The sequence below is a fragment of the Centroberyx affinis genome, unplaced genomic scaffold, assembly GCF_046629955.1.
Source record: "Centroberyx affinis isolate AG114_WGS23_722 - 3 ecotype Tasmania unplaced genomic scaffold, CSIRO-AGI_Caff_v1 ptg001379l_1, whole genome shotgun sequence".
Classification (NCBI taxonomy): Eukaryota; Metazoa; Chordata; class Actinopteri; order Beryciformes; family Berycidae; genus Centroberyx; species Centroberyx affinis.
The window spans coordinates 19,072-39,120 of record NW_027279863.1 but is presented as its reverse complement, the minus strand read 5'-3'; the positions used below and the strand labels follow the sequence as shown (position 1 = coordinate 39,120).

Genomic DNA, 20,049 nt, shown 5'->3' with positions numbered 1-20,049 from the left:
ATCAGTGTGTGTGTGTGTTGCATGCATGGCCAACAGTGTGTGTCCACATGGTTTTGTAGGTGCAGGAAATGAGCAAAATCGAAAGAGTTCCCATTAACCACAGCCAGGCCGCAGCAGACCGGAATGAGGGGAAGTGGGCATGTGCAGTGGTTGGTAAGCATTTCTTGGAGGCATGAATAATTTCACTGGTTGAGTTAAACTTCAGTGGGCGGAGCCAAAGAACAGTTTATTGGAGCTTAAAGGTTCCATATGTAACTTTTACAAACTTTTTACATGTATAAATCGTTTTTTATTGCCAATGTGTGAACGGGTTGTAACGTAACTTAAAAAATGAGACCTCAGCCGACTTTCTCCGTTGCCTGTAACAGTGTGTAAAGCTACATTCTATGTGAAGGACTCGGGACGTTTTTTCCGGGAGATTCCAACGGATGTGACGTTATGCGCGCTCCCGTGGCTAGTCTCTTCAGCTTCACTACTTCACTATAGCTTGCTTGCTCGTAACGTAATACTTTCTGAGTGGATATGTTAGTTGCCTAGCTTGCCAAATCACTTCACCAGCTAACGTGATCCATGATACTAATTTATGTAGCTATTATGACAAATAGTGTTGATTTTAGCCAACAATAAATGATGTAACGTTACAAAGCAAAGGTGTATAACGATTGCCTTCTACTAGCCAAGAGCAATGCAAGGCAGCGGCGCACACGGGACAAGTTTGCCTTCAGGACTTTCTGGTAGAAAGCCTTAGGGTAACCTTAACCCTTACCCAAACCATAACCGTGGATTTCTGTCAGAAAGGCTTTCTGGCAGAAAGCCCTGAAGGCAAACTTCTCCCGTGTGCGGCAGCGGCGGCCAAATAACGTTATCTAACTGTAAACAAAGCTATGCTAAGGTTAGCCAGCTAGCTGTAACTTAGCTACGCTGCATGGATCTGGCGTTTGTACAGTGAACTACAATGCTGATTTACAGTAACGGTTAAATAAACAATGGTAAGCTGTAATGACACAGCAAGGTGAACTACTGTCATTCAGGAAATGATGAATACATATACATATTCCGTGTAGTTCACTAACAGCGTTATTGCAGATAACAGATAGCGACATTGCTGAGCCTCACGGTGAAACTATTGCTGTTTTCACATATGAAAACTGGCTAGCAAGCTAACGCCGACCTATAATGTTATAAATACAGCCAATGTTATCACCCGACAAAGTTCACACATAGTCACAGTTCCTCCTCACAAAAACACAACACTGAAAACATACTTAACCTACATATAACTTCAATTAATAGCCCGAGAGAGAGATGGTCGAGCGAGCTAGAGAGAGAGAGAGAGAGAGATGGTCGAGCGAGCTAGAAAGTGAATGAAGAGAGGGAGCGGTAGTAGCGAGAAAGCCGGTGAATCAGATAAATAAAACGTTATTTTCTGATTGTTTCACAGCGGTTACGTTCTAAAGCACAGAGAGAGAGAGGGAGAGCCCCGTATCAAAATAGGCTAGCAAGCCTACCTTAGAAAAAAGATTTAAAAAAAAAAAGATCAACGGAGAAATGTCTTGCTGCTGCTTCTCCTGAGTTTTGTTCAGCAAATTTGACAACTGACAGCTTGAATTTCAGGTCGTACTTTTTTCTCTGTGCCACCATGGCGATCAGCAAATGTGACTGACATTTGAATGCAAGTAAAAAAAAAAAAGAAACTGCTTCCTCATCTATCAACATGATGCCGGTCCATCACGTTCATATGGTCACTGTTTTGGCCGATACACAGGATGCTCGCTCGCGCCTACAGAGTGCGGGCACACGCGCGAGCACGAGCAACAGGATGCTGACTGCAGTTACCTTAACGGCCACAGGTGTCACTAATAACAAGCATTTTCTGAATCTTACAAACAGTACCTTTAAGGGACAGCACCATGCACAATCTTATGTAACTGGATCTGAGAGACTCTTTCCTGTACTTTCAACCACCAAAGGCTCTCAAAATGAGAAGGGTCAAGGTGAGTTCTCATGGGAAGTTTCAGAATAACCCTAACTATCTTGTTTTGAGAAGTCTGAAGTCTGTTTTTAAGGTACGATGTTAGGCCATTGTGCCATGAACGGCAGGCATAGTCAAAATAAGGCTGCACATGAGCAGGGTCACCATTGCTTTTCAGGTCCAAAAATTTTGAAATTCTGGCTAAGAAGCATGTTCTTTGATTGACCCTGGTGAGCACCTTTTCAGCCTGGCCCACTCCTGACATATGGCTATCCAGCACACAGCCAAGGTAACTGACTGACTCCTTAGCTGCAAGCACAGTGTCACCAACAACAACATTAACACCAGGGGACCTTTTCAATTTTATCTTTGACCTAAACAATATGGATTCCGTTTTTCCTAAATGGAGTGACAGCTTGTTATCAGTCATCCACCTGCTGACATTAAGAGGTTCTGCACTCAGCGTACTTTCAACTATACTTTTATCTCTGTGGGAAACCAGTACTGCAGAGTCATCTGCATGTAGAAAGAGTTCACATGAAGTAACAGACTTCAGGTCATTTATAAATAAAAGGAAAAAGAGTGGTCCGAGTACACTCCCTTGTGGGGTAAGTACCGTAAAGACACATTTAGATGCACAACAAAATATCCAGAGCGGCTGGCTGAAGATGGGGCAAGAGCATGGTTTTACAAGAGATGGCTCACTTGGTTGCAGTCCCTAAACCAAGCACTAGGTGGAGTGCTAACTATATGAGCCAATTAACAACACAGACACAAAGCTTTTTGTTGACAGTAGGTCTCAGGACATTTTATTTTGCATTTACAGTATTATTTTCTTTGCATATTTTATTTATTTAATGTTTTATTGAAAAGATAATTATTTTAGTTATGCTTATTTATTATTTTCAAAGATTAAGGACATACAGTATATACTTCGTCTGCATATGTTTGTGTCAGAAATATGACTTAAGACTGTTTACAGTAGAAGTAAAAGCTTTTGTTGACAGTATCTCTCAGGGCACTTTTATCGTTTTGTTTATTCACCTTAGTATTTGTTCTCTTGTTTATATTTTTGCATAGTAATTTTCAAATTTAAAGATATTCTATATTGACACAAAATATTAGCTATCGGCAGCTTCAGTTAAAAAATATTGGTATCAGCATTAAAAACCTATACTTACTACATCAAAAAAGTAAAATTGCAACACTATAACACATCACAAAATAACTCCTGGAAGGCACTGAACATCACAGACTGATGAGATATCACAGTGGAGTTTTCTTTTAAGATGACTGATGAATGCAGTAGAAACCCATAATGTGCGAAAAGATGTCACATTTTTTCAAATGATGGAGGTCTAATTTTGGAATACATCTCTTATTTCAATATGATTAGAAAGCATTGTATTATTACTTGATTTTTGGTATTTGTGGACGTGACTGATACAAAGTATGAATACTTTAGCTCTGTGTAAGGGTGCACAGCACTCTCTAACCACCTAATTGTTATTCAGGTAATCGTAAAGCATTCGGTAGTAGGCAAGGAGGTTCTCGTAATGGTGGAAAACAGATATTGGTGTAGGGGGAGGAGGAGGAAGAAGTACGGTCAGAGGGAAAGGAGGAGGGTGAGAGGGAGGGGAAGAAGGAGGTTGCTGAACAGAGATGTCAAGATGAGATGATACTGGTTGACTAATGATGTTTGAGTGAGAAACAGTGGTAGTTGGACGGAAAGATGCAGAGTTTGGGTCCGTAGCATTGATGGTTTGAGGGACAGATGTACTTATCTGATAAAGGGTAGTACTAGTAAAAGTAGTAGCAGTACTTGAAGTGCCAAAAGTAGCATACCTCATTAAATAGATCAAGTATATGCCAGACAACCTACCGTGACATCATGCCCCCCAGATTTCAGACACAAATTATGTGCAAATATGGACTAAGCCTCTCAATTTTAGTCCGAAACCCTCTGGAGGAATTAATAAGTTGAAGTTTGAGCGTTCTGCTGAACCCTCGAGATGAAATGTAAGTTACCGTGACCTGCGGTGAGAGCTCGGACTTAAACTATCTCAAGGAGAGTATGAGGCCGTTTTCTGAGAGTCTCCAGTGGTTTGAAGAAATAAATCCGAAAGTCCGAAAGGGAGTAGTCCAGATGAGATAAGGTCCGTCCTCTGTGATGAATGTCCAAACGGGGTGACGAAGGATCTCAATACATCAACTTTTATAGACCCCCTGTTACATAACTAATTCACATAACATGTATCATGCCATGTCTAATAACCAATTATATTATTTGGCACGTGTTATCAACACCCATCTCACGTTCTAAGCATCACCTCATGTTTTCATGACTCCTCTTTTTACTTTTCCGGCCACGGCACCGTGTGTTGCTTAGATCACAATTGTGCAAGCTTTCAAACGTATCAACCTATAATATACTAGTGGTAGGACAGGATCATAGTTGTAGTGAAAAATTTGTCTTTTTACTTAAAGTGGGTTCCCTTTTCCACAATCAGCCCGTTTTTTCTGGAAATATCAGGAATGAGAAAATTACACCAATGCTTGAATAGTAAGATGGAATTTCTAGGCTGTAAATAATAATATTATTATAGCCTAGAAATGTTATGTAATTTGGAAGAAATAAAGTAAAATACCCCCCCCCCCAAAAAAAAAAACCCGGGACAAAAAAAAAAATGAGGGGAAAAAAGAAACAAACGACTGACCGAAACGACCGAAAATAAAACACTGGAAAGTGGAGAATATGGGACCTGTAAAAGGACAGAACTCATAACCGAGTTGGTCATCATATATTAATTCTACTACTATCACCTTTCACCATAATGCACACACAAAATTAATCACATTTCACACTTGTTAGATCTGATTACAATGATGATGATACAGTGATTACTTCGATTAAATAATTACTCTGTTTTGATTACATGAAACATGGACTAAGCATGGTTATACTTAAGTACTTGCCAGACAAAGCAATGGCAAATATACTAAACCCAGTAATGCTTTATTTCAAACTTTATATCTTATTTGACTCTTTTTAAGCGAAGCTCTTTTTTCCTCCTCTTCTTCATCACTCTGTTCTTCTTCCTTCGGTGACCTGTTTATCGTCTTGAGTGGTGCAGGTGTCTTCCTCCTCCTCTTCTTGCTGCTCATATTCCTACATCAGCCAAGTTGCTCTCAACTTTTAATTTGCTTTTATAAACCTTTCTCGGTAACACTTTACAATAAGGGTACACTAAGTTAAGGGTTAGTTAATGCTTATTAAGCATTAACTAACCCTTAACTTAGTGTACCCTTAATTAACAGTTAACTAATGTGTAATTTACTAATGGTGTTCATGTTAACTAAGGTATTAATTTATACATTATTTAATAGTTTATAAGATGACTATTAAATAATGTATAAATTAATACCTTAGTTAACATGAACACCATTAGTAAATGATTACCAGACACATTAGTTAACTGTTAATTAACCCTTAATTAATGTACCCTTATTGTAAAGTGTTACCCATTTCTCCATAAACATGATTTTGTTTGATTATAATTTTACATTATTATGATTATTTATTTTCTTCTTGTACTGTTCTTACAGTTCTAATTGTCTTTATTTACTGTCATTTTATTACCAGTGTACCATCTTATTGGATTTTACATATTTTTCTCGGGACTGTGAAGCAAATTATTAATTGCACTGAATTTTTTTTCTGTAGTATATTATTGCTTATAATAATATTATTATTATTGTTATTAGGCAGATTTTAAAGACAGATGTGGAGGTGGGATGGGCAGATGTGGTTGAAGCAGTGGGAGGGCAATCGCACTCTGTATTTTCAGCGTTAGTCTTTGAGTAAAAGTCACGAACAGTTGAGTCGAGAGGACATTGCGTTTTGGGGAACACCTCGAGGCTCAGTCTTTCACGGAGTTGTGCCAAGGTCTTGGTCTGAAGATATTTATTGTTATCTTCATCTGGAACATTGTCACCCCAGTGCGCGCTCGCTAGCCACTTGTTCGTCTTGGTGCTGTAGCAGCAGAATGCTGACCAGAGCATAGAGGGGATGTTAACTCTGTTGTTGAGGAAGTTGCTGGCGCTGGGTGTCGCTCCAGTCACCACGAAGGCCTCAGGATTGTTATTCTGGTTGATACAGTATTTCTCCAGGACACATTTGACGCAGCTCTCCGTTCTGTTCCAGCTCTTCTTGTTAAAAGTCTCTGCTTGAGGAACAATGTTGGTCAGGGTGAAGGTAGAGAATTTATCAGATGTGTCGAACGCGTGAGAACTCGGAAATATGTGGCCCCTATCGAGGCTTCGGTTGTTGTTCCTGTAGTCTTTGTCCCCGGCCTGGTGATTGTAGACTCTGCTCTTGATGACATTCTTCATGTTTTTGTTGTCTCTTTCATTCTCAAGCTGCAAAGGTTAGAAGGCTAAGTGTTAGTGGTAAATCACTGGGAATCAGTATAATAAAATAAATAGAATAAATTATTTGTTTCTATAGAGTTTGCTGATTCAAAAGTAACTCAAAGTAATCTGATTACAGTTCTAAATTGGTGAATTCCAGTGGATCATGTTAATTATTATAATTTGAACCAGGCAATTAGCAATCTCCAATGGATTACATTTTCAGATTAACCTTTCCAACCAGTCAACCAGCACAACTTATCGGGAGGGAAAGTGTACTTGCAATTAAAGAAATAAAATAACAGTTGATGACATAATTAATTAATTTATGTATTGATTAAGCACTCCAGACCTGAGTATATAGTTTTTGCCAAGGTTTTAATCTTGTGTTGTGCCTTTTTGTATTTATTTTATTATTTTAACACGCATTTTTAACCAGTATTTTAAATATTTTTTTATTATTTTCTTTTTAATATTTTCCCAATTTTTATGTCCATTTTATATATTTTACTATTTCATACCTTTCTGTAAAGTACCTACTCTTAAATTGCTGTAATGCATATTATTAGTATTATTATTAGTATTAGTAGTATTACTATGGATATTGACTTATTAGTGGTATGTATGGATACAATCACAAAAAATACAATATAATGGTTGTTTACTTAATTAATGATAATCTAGTCAGAGAAAGAAAAAAAGTACCTGTGGCTCTATCTTCCACGGTGGACTGGGTCTGGATCCCGTGCTCCCGGTGAACTTGTAGGCGGAAAACACCGGAATCTTGTTGTCGGTGTCGTAGAGCGTCACAAACCTTCTTGTGTTGTTAAAAGTCTGGCAAACAGGCTTATAGCGCGTCTGGTTCTTGATGGTCCCGTTCTCCAAAACGCCTGGGATATGGGGCGGAGTCTCCTCCAGGAGAAAGCCGGCGCACTCCGACATGGACCTCACCACTTCAGTTACCGTGGGAACGACGGACACGAGGAGAGCAGCGAGGGACAGGAAACCCCACGTCTTCACCGACACCATTGTTAACAGGCTGCGTGTCTTCAGGTCAGAGGGAAACTAAGAGAAAGAGATAAGGGTGTGTAACAACGCATTATGTAATAACACCCCCATTTTGTAATAATCTGCCGCATTTTGTAATACACAGCCTGAACGCAATATGTAATAAATTTACCCGCATTTTGTAATTAATTATTACATATTGCGGTGTTTATTACAAAATACAGGAGTTGCACTTTTTTTTGATGAAAATGTAATAATATGGTGCATTATGTAATAACCAACCAAAATGGATGTCTTCATTCATAAAAATCGTTATAACATTATAACAACAATGTTTATTTTATGTATTCTAGCATGAATCATACTAACTCAAGATTCATTTAAAAAAGATACTATTAGTTCAGTAGATTAGTATCTTTCATTGGTCAAAATGATCCTGATTGCTTAATGGCAGAGGTGTGTGTGTGTGTGTGTGTGTGTGTGTGTGTCTCCTGACATTTGTGTGTACCAGTACTTAGATGTTTGTGTCAGTATAACACTCAGTGTCGTGCAGTTTCTATTCTCTATGAACCCTCAAGTACAGTTTCTATTAAGCTAAGGAATACAGTGACACTTAATGTAGTTTTGACCAATGAAAGATACTAATCTACTGAAATAATAGTATTGTTTTAAAATGAATTTTGAAGAAATGATGAACACATGAAGAAATATCGTAAAGTTATGTGTGGGTTGTTTGATAAATGAGAGAGAGTTGAAGTACGTTATGGATTAAAACATCTGTAATGAGTACGATTTTTCAGGAATAAACAAAAGAATGATTATTTTCTCATTGACACCCATGTATTCTTAAAATTGCAGCTGTGCTGGTTTTCAGTTACTGCAGATGTAATAATAATAATAATAATAATAATAATAATACATTTTATTAAAACTAGTGCTGCAGAGTAAATAATAAGTACATAAAAACAGAAAATTCAACAACAAAGATCCATTAAAAGCAACAGAAAGGAAAAGCATTCTTTGAAATTTCAATGACAAAAGTGAATAAAATGAAACAAATTGGAAATATAATACCAAGAAAAGCTTACTGCCTTACATTCTTGGTTCTGCCCGTCCTGAAAATCTGCCAGTAGAGATTTGGAGACGGTCGAAGCGTTTTCCTATAGAAACCAGACAGTCTGACTGTCTTCCTCAATATATAAGCAGAGCTAGTGAAGGAGGTCTGAATCTCTTTGTCAGCAGAGGAGGGGTGTGATCTCACATCAAGCAAGGAAGGATTTTTTTATTACGATTAACCAGAGGTGTGACCAATTCAACTTCACTCGAGTCCCAAGCCAGTCTAAAGTCTTGAGGCACAAGTCTCAAGTCAAGTCTCAAGTCTAAATGTAGATCACCAAGTCAAGTCCAAGTCATTAATGTCAAGTCTCAAGTCTGAATGTAGAAGTCAAGTCAGAACAAATCAAGAGTCCAGTATCAATTTAATATCTTAAAGAAAACTAAATATCTAGGACTTTTCAATGCAATATGGTTTTAATAGGATAAAAACTTGGTAAGAGCATCATGAGTTTGATTTCTAGAATCAGTTTCAACTTCAATAAATTCAATCATTCCATACAAATTCAGAAAACAGAATTTAAATTCAGTCGTCTGCTGGAATAAATCTCATCACTTTCAATCTAAGTCATTTACACAAACACAAGATCTCAAGTTAAGACTTTAGAAACCTTTTCAAGTCATCAGAGTACAAGTCAGAGTCAAGTCCCAAGTCACCAGAACCCAAGTCAAGTCAAGTCTCAGGTCTTCTCTAGTCAACTATCAAGCAATTACAGTAAGATGTTCCAAAGTTTAATCAGTTTACGTGAACCTTTACCCAGAGATTGAGTCTCCCTGTTGCCAAGAATAAACCAGTTAACAGAATATTCCTGTCCACCAGTGATTCACATTACAGTTTCTGATCTAACAGAGCGGTCGTTACTTGCATTTCATTCTTTAGCAGAGGTGAGGACTTGAGTCACATGACTTGGACTCAAGTCACCGTTTTACTGTAACCAAAGTTCTGTCTCTGTGTTTGGTCCCCTCTGAAGTCCCTCGCTGGCTCCTCACTTTATGGAGGCAGTACGCGGTCCTTTCCGGACCCCTGCTCCATCTGTCCCACGTTCTTCAACAAAACATATGGAAAATATATACATCTGATATGTCCTGCGTCTCTAAAATGAACAGTAACTGTGTGAAAAGTGTGGAAGACGATGGGAAAATGCTGCTATCAAGTTTAAATACATGCAGCTACATAATTTATGCAGTTTCAGACATAATGACATTTTACATTGTCAGCTATAGAGGAGTATGACCCCAGCTGACATACGGTATATTATATGTCATGTTTCCAGGTCACTATCAACATATATCATATTGAAAACCGAAAAAAGATTCTTTAAATCCATTGAGGGAATTTTGAAACAGAAAACGTGTGGGAGCCCTAATAAATACATTTTAAAATTGAGCAAGTTCAGTACTACTCAGTGTCACACTCTCTGTCCCATGAATTTCTGAAAGCGTCGTTCACAGAAACCTCTAGTTCCTCTTTTGTCACGAGCGATTGTTAAAGTCACTCTTTAGTTAATCAGTGACTGAAGTCACTGATTAACTAAACAGTCATTGTTTAGTTAATCTAAAACAACCATAAACCTGAACCTTAAAGATGTGACTTGCACATCAGTATATCAGTGTGTGTGTGTGTGTGTGTTGCATGCATGGCCAACAGTGTGTCCGCATGGTTTTGTAGGTTTTGTATGGTGCAGGAAATTAGCAAAATCGAAATAGTTCCCATTAATCGCAGTCAGGCCACAGCAGACCGGAAAGAGGGCAAAAGTTGGTGTCAAAAACCCAAAATCTCCTGGACCCATTGCAGTTTGCTTACAGGGCCAATCGAGGGGTAGAAGATGCAACTGTCACACTGCTAAATATGGTGTTCAAGCATTTGGAGGGCTCTAAGACACATGCAAAACTGCTTTTTATTGATTTTTCATCTGCTTTTAATACGATCCAGACCCATATTTTAGCTAATAAACTTATTGCAAATTTCAATCTAGATTTGAATATGGTGGGATGGATTTTAGACTTTTTAACCCAGAGAACCCAGAGGGTAAAAGTCAATGGCTGCCTCTCTGAACTGCTGGTGTCCTCTACTGGATCTCCACAGGGGTGTGTCCTGTCGCCGCTGTTGTATATCCTGTACACAAATGACTGCTGTAGCCAGTACGAAAACAGACATATTGTGAAGTTTGCTGACGATTCTGTTATTGTCAGCTTACTGGAGGAGGAAGAGACAGGCCATGGTCCAGTTGCTGATGATTTTGTTGCTTGGTGTGATGCTGCCTTTTTACAGCTTAATGTAACCAAAACCAAGGAGATGTCCATTGATTTTAGACGAAAACCCCTGGCTCCTATACATACCACTATCTAAACTGTGCTTTGACACAAATGCTGATGTCTTATGTAAGAAGGGTCAACAACGCTTGTTTTGCTTGAGGAAACTGAGGTCTTTCAATGTTGACAAGACACTAATGACCATGTTTTACAAATCTTTTATTCAGTCAGTATTGTGTTTTTCTATGATTTGTTGGTTCGGAAATCTAAGTGTGAAAAGTAAAAACGCTCTTAGCTGGATTGTGAAGCATTGCAGCAAGGTTATAGGAGTCAGTCAGGCTGGTCTGCCCGAATTATTCAAGAGACAAGCCCTGCGGAAAGCCCATGCCATCCTTCTTGATGTTGACCACCCACTAGACTCAGAGTTCCAGACTCTCCCCTCAGGTTCTCGTTTCAAGTTACCGAGGATTAAAACAAACAGACACAAGCACTCATTTGTTCCAACAGCTATTAGCTTGTTAAATAGATAGGCAGTTGCACTTTGCTCTAGCAATACTTACTGTAATGCACTTTACCCTAGACTACAACCCACTGCGATGTGTGTTTGATTATGTCTTATTAACTTTTGTATTGTTCTTTGTCTTGTCTATTACTGTGTTGCTTTTGGCCTGCGAATCAGTTTCCCTCTGGCATCATAATAAAGTTGAACTTGAACTTGAACTACATTGTTGATCAGTTAATCAGTGACTGAAGTCACTGATTAACTAAACAGTCACTGTTTAGTTCATCAAAAACAACCATAAACCTCAACCTTTAAGAAGATGTGACTTGCACATCAGTATATCAGTGTGTGTGTTGCATGCATGGCCAACAGTGTGTGTCCACATGGTTTTATAGGTTTTGTATGGTGCAGGAAATGAGCAAAATCGAAAGAGTTCTCATTAATCGCAGTCAGGCCGCAGCAGACCGGAAAGTGGGCATGTGTAGCGGTTGGTAAAAATTTCTTAGAGGGTTAGGACCGGTGGTTTGAGGTAACCTGACTTGCCAGATGGTTTGTTACACAGAACCATCTGGGAAGTCATCCTTGGAAAGTGTTTGGAAAAGGGCAGGCACTTTCAAAAAATACTTGGCAGGACCATCTGTCTATCACTGTCTATCACGGGCTAACTTCAACCAATCAGATCAACGAACCATATAAAACTCTTGCCGAAGCCAGTCGGGAGAAGAGCAAAAACATCTTTTCCATCCAGAAAAACCTTCAGTGCCGTTCTTTGCTCTTCTTTCAATTAAGAAATACTCTCGCTAGCCTACGCTACGCTAGCCTCTTAGGAGCCACCATTGTTGTGAATGAACCGTCGCTTCTCGCTGTCGCCACACCTAAACCACACCCGTAGCTGCCCTCACAGGACGCTGATTGGTCCGCACCACTGTGGTTCGGCCACAAACGCATAACTTGAAGCCTGGCAAGATGGATTCTCGCGTGATCGTGATCTCGCGAATCCAGCTGCCTTGCAAGGTAAGGTTTGAGGGATACCAGTAGCGATCCTGCTACCTTTCTCTCTCTCATAAAGGAGCAGGTTATCTTTCAATTCAAAACATGAGAATCGCTGAAATTGGAGTTACAAGGTTTTTAGACGACGGTCAGTAGGACTGAGTAGTAGTAGGCTGTCCTTAAAAATCTTCCAGCCATCTCAGGCAGTACAATTTAATGATGGCATCATTAAATTGGTTATGGAAAAAAAAAAAAGGAAAATCTTAAATGTCTTCTTTTGTTTTTCAGAATAACAGCCTAAAGTAAATATTGGTGTAATTATATAATTTTGGGACATTTCTGTGGGATATACTCACATATTTCTATTAAAACCTTTTTAAAATGCTTTTTTATTTTTGTACATGATCAACACTGTTCCTCCAATACTGAATTAAATAACAATTGATCCCATTTTAATCAATTACACTAAACAGTTCAAAGTTGGGACTTGATTGAATGTATAATGTTTTTCCAAGGCGCAGCCAAGGGCATCACAACGCAAATTCAGGTCAGTCAGTCAGGCAGTCAGTCAGGCACTCAGTCACTCAGTCAGTCTAACTATTCAGGATTGGTTATAAGGTCTGATATCGCTTATTACAGGTTTAAACATAATTTTTACAGAGCAGCTTTTGTGTAACGTGTTTATTCATTTGTACAAATACATTTGATTGGAGAGTTATCAACAGATTTAGTTTGAATTTGTCCTCGCGTGAAGCTATCTAAAGGACTCTTTTCTTCCCTAAAGTGTAAAGTACAGCCCATCATGATGATAAATCAATGATACAAATTAAATGATAACATATTCAAAAATAGCTTGTTGTTAAGCCTGCACAAAAGCACAATTTTGGGACAGGAGAGTTTCCTCCTATCTAATTTTCTGTTGTAACTGATGAACATGATTTGTAGGGTTTTATTCTGATACATGCTTAGATATGCTAAATCATAGTCAATATATATGCAGATGATTTTATCTTTATCATAACTACTTTGCAAGCAAAATTCTTAAAGGAACAACACAGCTGTTGGTGATGTACTTTTCATCCCTGGCTCCATTTAGTAGTTTGTTGTATTTTTCTTCTTGGTGGCCCATCTTCTAACTGGCCCATCGTAGACGACGTGACGTCACCTCCAGATGTTTCCAGCAGCTCCAGTAGACTTTGATATGAGAAAATGTTTCAGAATGTAAAACCTCAGCGGTAAAAGTCTGGTGTCTGGTGTTTGGTGTCAGTCCCTCAGAATCAAAGAGCGCAGGCTTCTTGCTAGAGCCGCCATTTTGCACCAAGAGACGTTCAACAATCATAGAGGGAGAGATCCATCGTAGAAGAGGAGAGAGACCAATTTCTCCACCCACAGGAGCAGGAGAGAGACCAGAATGCAATGCAGCATCAAGACACAGCAAAGTTACTTACTACATCAAAAAAAAAAATTACAACACTTCATCACAAAATAACTCTTGGAATGCATTGAACATCACAGACTGATGAGATATCACAGTGTAAGAGGATCTGAGGGTGGATTTTTCTTTTAAGATGACTGATGACTATCCCTCTATCTTGGACATATTCCTGACGGGTTAAGTAAAGATGATGCCTACCTCCTAAAGATCTTGCTGGCAGCAAGTAAAAAGGCCATTACAAAATGTTGGCTTCAGAAAAACTGCCCTACTGCTGGCCTCTTTGTCAACATTGTTAAACACCTACATCTTCTAGAACAGATGACCTACTCCATACGGCTCCAAAAAGAAGTGGGTGAAAAACGGTGGGAAAAATGGTGTGTTTATTTAGCCAATGAGACAGATCTTTAATAATTATTGTATGTATCGTGCAATATTTTATTTTAAAGTAGGCAAATTTGCCTTGATTTATTGATCACCCCATGACCTCATATTTGTTTGCTTTTTTTATTTTTTTGTTTCTTGTTTTCTTTTTGCTTGTTGTCCTTATACTGTGAAAAATGTTCATAAATAAAAAGTAAAAAAAAAAAAAAAAAAAAGATGACTGATGACTGCACTAGAAACCCATAATGTGCTTTACTTTCATGCCAGCATTGATTTTATAAGAATAGATGTCACATTTTTTCAAATGATGGAGGTCTCATTTTAGAATACATCTCTTACTTCAATATGGTTAAAAAGCATTGTATAATTACTTATACAGCAGTTAGTTCCGGTTGAGTAATTTGATTGGACAAGAGGCATTCCATGAGTGCTGATATACAGTATAACAGCACTTAGACTTTTTACTATATGTATCACTCTGCTTCACAGGTGTTCTAATATAACCTTGATTAGGCGACACAAAAGTCTGACTTAATTCGCACCTTACGTTAGTAGCCATAGTGCAAATATGGATACATTTGACCTTAATTATGAACGGCCTAAATTTGTCTGTGCAAACCTCAAAGTAGCTGCTTGCCTGCAGCCGGTAAACAGTTTACCTGTTGCTTGGCAACACTGGGCAGTGGAATCCTTAGTGAACTGTTTTTGTTGGCGGAGACGAATAAAAGACAAAAATTATCTCAAATTACCATTACTTGATGAATAGCTTTGTTTATACAACTGTTGTATAAAAACTGAATCACAGCCATGCTGTACTGATATACAGTACAACACAGCACTCCCTCTCGTGTGATATTGCTTAATTGAACTTTGGTATCTCTGATACCAAGTATGAATACTTTAGCACTGTGTGAGGGTGTACAGCACTCTAACCACCACCTAGTTGTTATAATGCATAAGCGTCTAGTAGTGGAGGAGGTTCTTGTAATGGTGGAAAAGAGATATTGGGGTAGCGGGGGAGGTAGGAAGAAGTACGGTCGGAGCCAAAGGAGGAGGGTGAGGGAGGGGAAGGAGGAGGTTGATGAGCAAAGATGTCAAGATGAGATGTTGGAGGACTAATGATGTTTGAGTGAAAAACAGCGGTAGTTGGACGGAAAGATGTACGTTTTGGGGCAGTAGCACTGGTGGTTTGAGGGTCAGATGTACCAGTCTGATTAGGGGTAGTAATAATAGCAGTACTTGAAGGAATACTAGTAGCGGTGGTTGGCGCCATAGTATTTAAAGGAACAGGTGGGGTTGGAGTGGCCATGGTGCTTATTAGAGGAGCAGTAGCATCTTGAAGTGGAATAGTAACTGCCATTGGCGTAGTGGTAATGCACATTGCATTTTGTGCTGAAATGCGTATTCTTATTGCTGTTATTATTGATATCATTATCAATGCTATTAATGGTAATGATGTTAATGATGTTACTAGTGTTATTAGTAGATATTTGAGACCAGCTACCAAGGAAGGAGGCGCAGGTATGGAGTCGGGACGGTCAGGTATGGAGTCGGGACGGTCAGGTATGGAGTCGGGACGGTCGGATATGGAGTCGGGAGAGGCAGATGTGGAGGTGGGAGGGGCAGATGTGGTTGGAGCAGTGGGAGGGCAATTACACCTTCGATCTGTGTTAATCTCTGAGTAAAACTCAGCAACAGTTGAGTGGAGAGGACATTGTGTATCGGGGAACACCTCAAATATCGAGGCAGCCGTGCTCAGTCTTTCACGGAGTTGTGCCAAAGTCTTGGTCTTCATATATTTATTGTCATCTTCATCTGGAACATTGTCACCCCAGTGTGCGCTCGCTAGCCACTGGTTCATACTGGTGCTGTAGCAGCAGAATGCTGACCAGAGCATGGAGGGGATGTTAACTCTGTTGTTGAGGAGCTTGTCGGCGTTTGGCATCGCTCCAGTCACCACGAAGGCCTCAGGATTGTTATTGTAGTCCATGCAGTATTTCTCCAGGACACATTTGACGCAGCTCTCCATTCTGTTCCAGCTCTTCTTGTTAAAAGTCTCTGCTTGAAGAACAATGTTGGTCAGGGTGAAGGTAGAGAATTTATCAGATATGTCGAACGCGTGAGAACTCGGAAATATGTGCCCCCTATCGAGGCTTCGGTTGTTGTTCCTGTAGTCTTTGTCCCCGGCCTGGTGATTGTAGACTCTGCTCTTGTTGACGCTCCTCATGTTTTTGTTGTCTCTTTCATCCTCAAGCTGCAAAGGTTAGAAGGCTAAGTGTTAGTGGCACAGGGAGGGAATCAGTATAATAAAATAAATGTTTTTTTCTAAAAAATATTTATTTATTTTTTTGGTGATTCAAAAGTAACTCAAAGTAATCTGATTACAGTACTAAGTTAGTGAATTCCAGTGGATCATGTTAATTATTATAATTTGAACCAGGCAATTAATAATTTCCAATGAATTATATTTTCAGATTAACCTTTCCAACCAGTCAGCCAGCACAGCCAGGAGAGAATGTCTACTTGCAATTAACGAACTAAAATGACAGTTGATGACATAATTTATTTATTTATGTATTAATTTAAGCACTCCAGACCTGATATATAATCTTAAGGTCAATTATCCTTCAGCCAGAAGACCCAGGTTCAACCCTCATCACAGTGACCTTGTGACTTCCCTTCATTTAAATGTTTAGTTTTTGCCATGGTTATAATCTTGTGTTGTGTCTTTATGTATTTATTTTATCATTTTAACAAGCATTTTTAACTAGTATTTTAAATAAATTTTTAATTTTCTTTTGAATATTTTCCTAATCTTTATGTCCATTTTACATATTTTACTGTTATACCTTTCTCTAAAGTACCTACTCTTAGATTGCTATAACGCTTATTATTATTATTGTTACTATTATTATTAGTAGTAGTAGTAGTAGTAGTAGTAGTATTACTATGGATGTTGAATTATTAGTGGTATGTATGGATACAATCACAAAAAATACAATATAATGGTTGTTTACTTAATTAATGATAATCTAGTCAGAGAAAGAAAAAAGTACCTGTGGCTCTATCATCCATGGTGAAGAGGTGGGTCTGGATCCTGTGCTCCCGATGTACTTGTAGGCGGAAAACACCGGAATCTTCTTGTCGGTGTCGTAGAGCGTCACAAACCTTCTTGTGTTGTTAAAAGTCTGGCAAATGGGCTTGTAGCGCGTCTGGTCCTGGATGTTCCCGCCCTCCAAAACGCCCGGGATACGGGGCGGAGTCTCCTCCAGGAGAAACTCTGTGCACTCCGACATCGACGTCACCACTTCAGTTACCGTGGGAACGACGGACACGAGGAGCAGAGCAGCGAGGGACAGGAAACCCCACGTCTTCACCGACACCATCGTTACAGGCTTCCCCGCGTGAGGGAAACTAAGAGAAAGAGATAAGGGTAAATTATACTTCTATGCCGTCGTTATGACGTAGGTTTCAAGTTTCAAGTTTCAAATCCTTTATTGTCAAATATGCAGAAATGCAGGGTTATCTGTACAGTGAAATGCTGAGGGCAAGGCTCAGGTCAAACAACATAAACAATCAAAAGTATAGTATTAATAAATATGTTTTTTGTTTTTTTGTTTTTTTTGTCCTTCGCTTCTACTTTGTTCTTGTTTTCTGATATGTGGCTCTGTTTTCTGTACTGTATTATGGAAAATCCCAATAAAAATATTATAAAAAAAATAAAAAAAAAGTACATTATTAAAGAATAAAAACAGACATACAAAATAGGAAATAAAATTATATATGTAAAGACTATATACAGGGCAGGTCAGACAAAGTGTTCACTAAATGTGCAAAAGTAGCAGCGAATGTATCGAAACTCGACTATTGCATAAAGTAAAACAGTAACATTATAAAGATAGTAGCATATAGGCCTATGACAATTATAAATATATATAGTATCATATATTATATTATATTATAAATTATAATTAATATCAATAATAATAACATCAACAGATTAATAATAATTAATATTTTAAATTCTAACTATTACTATAATTATTATCATAGATTATATTTATTATTATTTATAATGTCATATATTATAAACATAATTAAGGTATGCTGTAGGTACGCCTGCAGAGGCTGGCTCCGTAGCTTACGTGTACCTCTCCAAAAATGTAACTACACATAGGGCGATGCACGACTGTGGTTGGCTCGCTTTGTATTTCCTCCTACCTGTATTCCTGTATCCGGTTGATGTTGGCCAATAGTGAAGACAATGGAGCAGATCGAAGAGATATGAGCTGAGGAGGTTTGCAAATATACTGATTAGTAGGACACCTATCCTGTGAGCAATATCCCAGAACACGTAGGCACCATAGGCACCCACGCCATCGCTACAGCGGCAATTCAACGCAGAAGTATAATTTTCCCTTTATAGTCAACTTAAGTGTGATCACACCACATGCTTTGGATCCCCTGCTCCATCTGTCCCACGTTCTTCAACAAAACATATGGAAAATATATAGATCTGATATGTCCTGCGTCTCTAAAATGAACAGTAACTGTGTGAAAAGTGTGGAAGACGATGGGAAAATGCTGCTATCAAGTTTAAATACATGCAGCTACATAATTTATGCAGTTTCAGATCTGAACCAGAGTGGAAAAGTTTATTTTCTTGAATTTTTGTATTTGGTTTGTTTACGTTCACACTGCCCAATTAGAAACAAAGCAGGGCTTGTAAACAAAAGTCACATGACTCGCAAGTAGCTTGTTTATTGGACAGAGGTTTGGTGACCTGTCATCCTGCCAGGTTGGAGATTTTGGGGAAATCAAAACAAATCTGATTCCAGTCCCTGTAACTTTAGCTCAGCGTGATGGACTTGTCTGTCTCTTCTTCTGTGGTTTACATACCAGTTAAGAACACATGAAGAAATAGCTCAATATGATCAGTTGTAAAGTTATGCGTGGGTTGTTGAGAAATGAGAGAGAGTTGTTGAAGTTGAAGTAGGTTATGGATTAAAACGCATCTAATGAGTACAATTTTTCAGGAATAAACAAAAGAATGATTATTTTCTAATTGACGCCCATGTATTCTTGGAATTATACAAAGGGAGTTTAACGGGCCCAAGAGTCATGAAATTCACTCAACACATCAAAATCTTGTAAACTTTAAGTAAAAAAAAAATCTAAATTGCGGCTGTGCTGGTTTTTAGTTACTGCAGATGTAATAATAATATTAATGATAACACTACATTTTATTAAAACTAAATCAAAAGTGCTACAGAGTAAATAATAAGTACATGAAAAAGATAAAACAACAACAAAGATCCACTGAAAGCAACAGAAAGGAAAAGATGTGCAATCTTTGAAATTTCAATGACAAAAGTGAATAAAATGAAACATAAATTGGAAATATAATACCAAGAAAAGCTTACTGCCTTACGTTCTTGGTTCTGCCCGTCCTGAAAATCTGCCAGTAGAGATTTGGAGACGGTCGAAGCGTTTTCCTTTTCACACAGCAGTAGAAACCAGACAGTCTGACTGTCTTCCTCAATATATAAGCAGAGCTAGTGAAGGAGGTCTGAATCTCTTTGTCAGCAGAGGAGGGGTGTGATCTCACATCAAGCAAGGAAGGATTTTTTTATTATGATTAACCAGAGGTGTGACCAAGTCAACTTCACTCGAGTCCCAAGTCAGTCTCAAGTCTTGAGGCACAAGTCTCAAGTCAAGTCCCAAGTCTAAATGTAGATTACCAAGTCAAGTCCAAGTCAAGTCCATGTCATTAATGTCAAGTCTCAAGTCTAAATGTAGAACAGCAAGTCAAGTCAGAACAAATCAAGAGTCCAGTATCAATTTAATATCTTACAGAAAACTAAATATCTAGGACTTTTCAATGCAATATGGGTTTAATAGGATAAAAACTTGGTAAGAGCATCATGAGTTTGATTTCTAGAATCAGTTTCAACTTCAATAAATTCAATCATTCCATACAAATTC

At 38.5% G+C, this 20,049-nt stretch overlaps 1 protein-coding gene across 1 annotated transcript; it reads right to left on the bottom strand.

Annotated features, from left to right (window-relative positions):
- Positions 1 to 1,734: 1,734 nt before the first annotated feature.
- LOC139649587 (endonuclease domain-containing 1 protein-like) lies at positions 1,735 to 19,556 on the bottom strand. Its single transcript, XM_071526040.1, has 5 exons — positions 19,496 to 19,556; positions 18,286 to 18,353; positions 7,088 to 7,421; positions 5,808 to 6,391; positions 1,735 to 1,780 (listed from the first exon to the last, which is right to left on the bottom strand). Exons 3-5 carry the CDS (start codon positions 7,409 to 7,411, stop codon positions 1,735 to 1,737), a joined length of 954 nt encoding a protein of 317 aa, XP_071382141.1. The 5' UTR covers positions 7,412 to 7,421; positions 18,286 to 18,353; positions 19,496 to 19,556.
- Between the last annotated feature and the right edge of the window lie 493 nt (positions 19,557 to 20,049).

What these genes read in the sequence shown, in the direction of transcription:
- LOC139649587 (XM_071526040.1), bottom strand. Translation starts at nt 7,411, where the DNA reads ATGGTGTCGGTGAAGACGTGGGGTTTCCTGTCCCTCGCTGCTCTCCTC. An exon ending in CGTGGAAGATAGAGCCACAG is followed by an intron (nt 6,392 to 7,087) that starts GTACTTTTTTTC and finishes TAACCTTTGCAG; the next exon opens with CTTGAGAATGAAAGAGACAA. An exon ending in ACTAACGCTGAAAATACAGA is followed by an intron (nt 1,781 to 5,807) that starts GTGCGATTGCCC and finishes CGCACTCTGTAG; the next exon opens with GCGCGAGCGAGCATCCTGTG.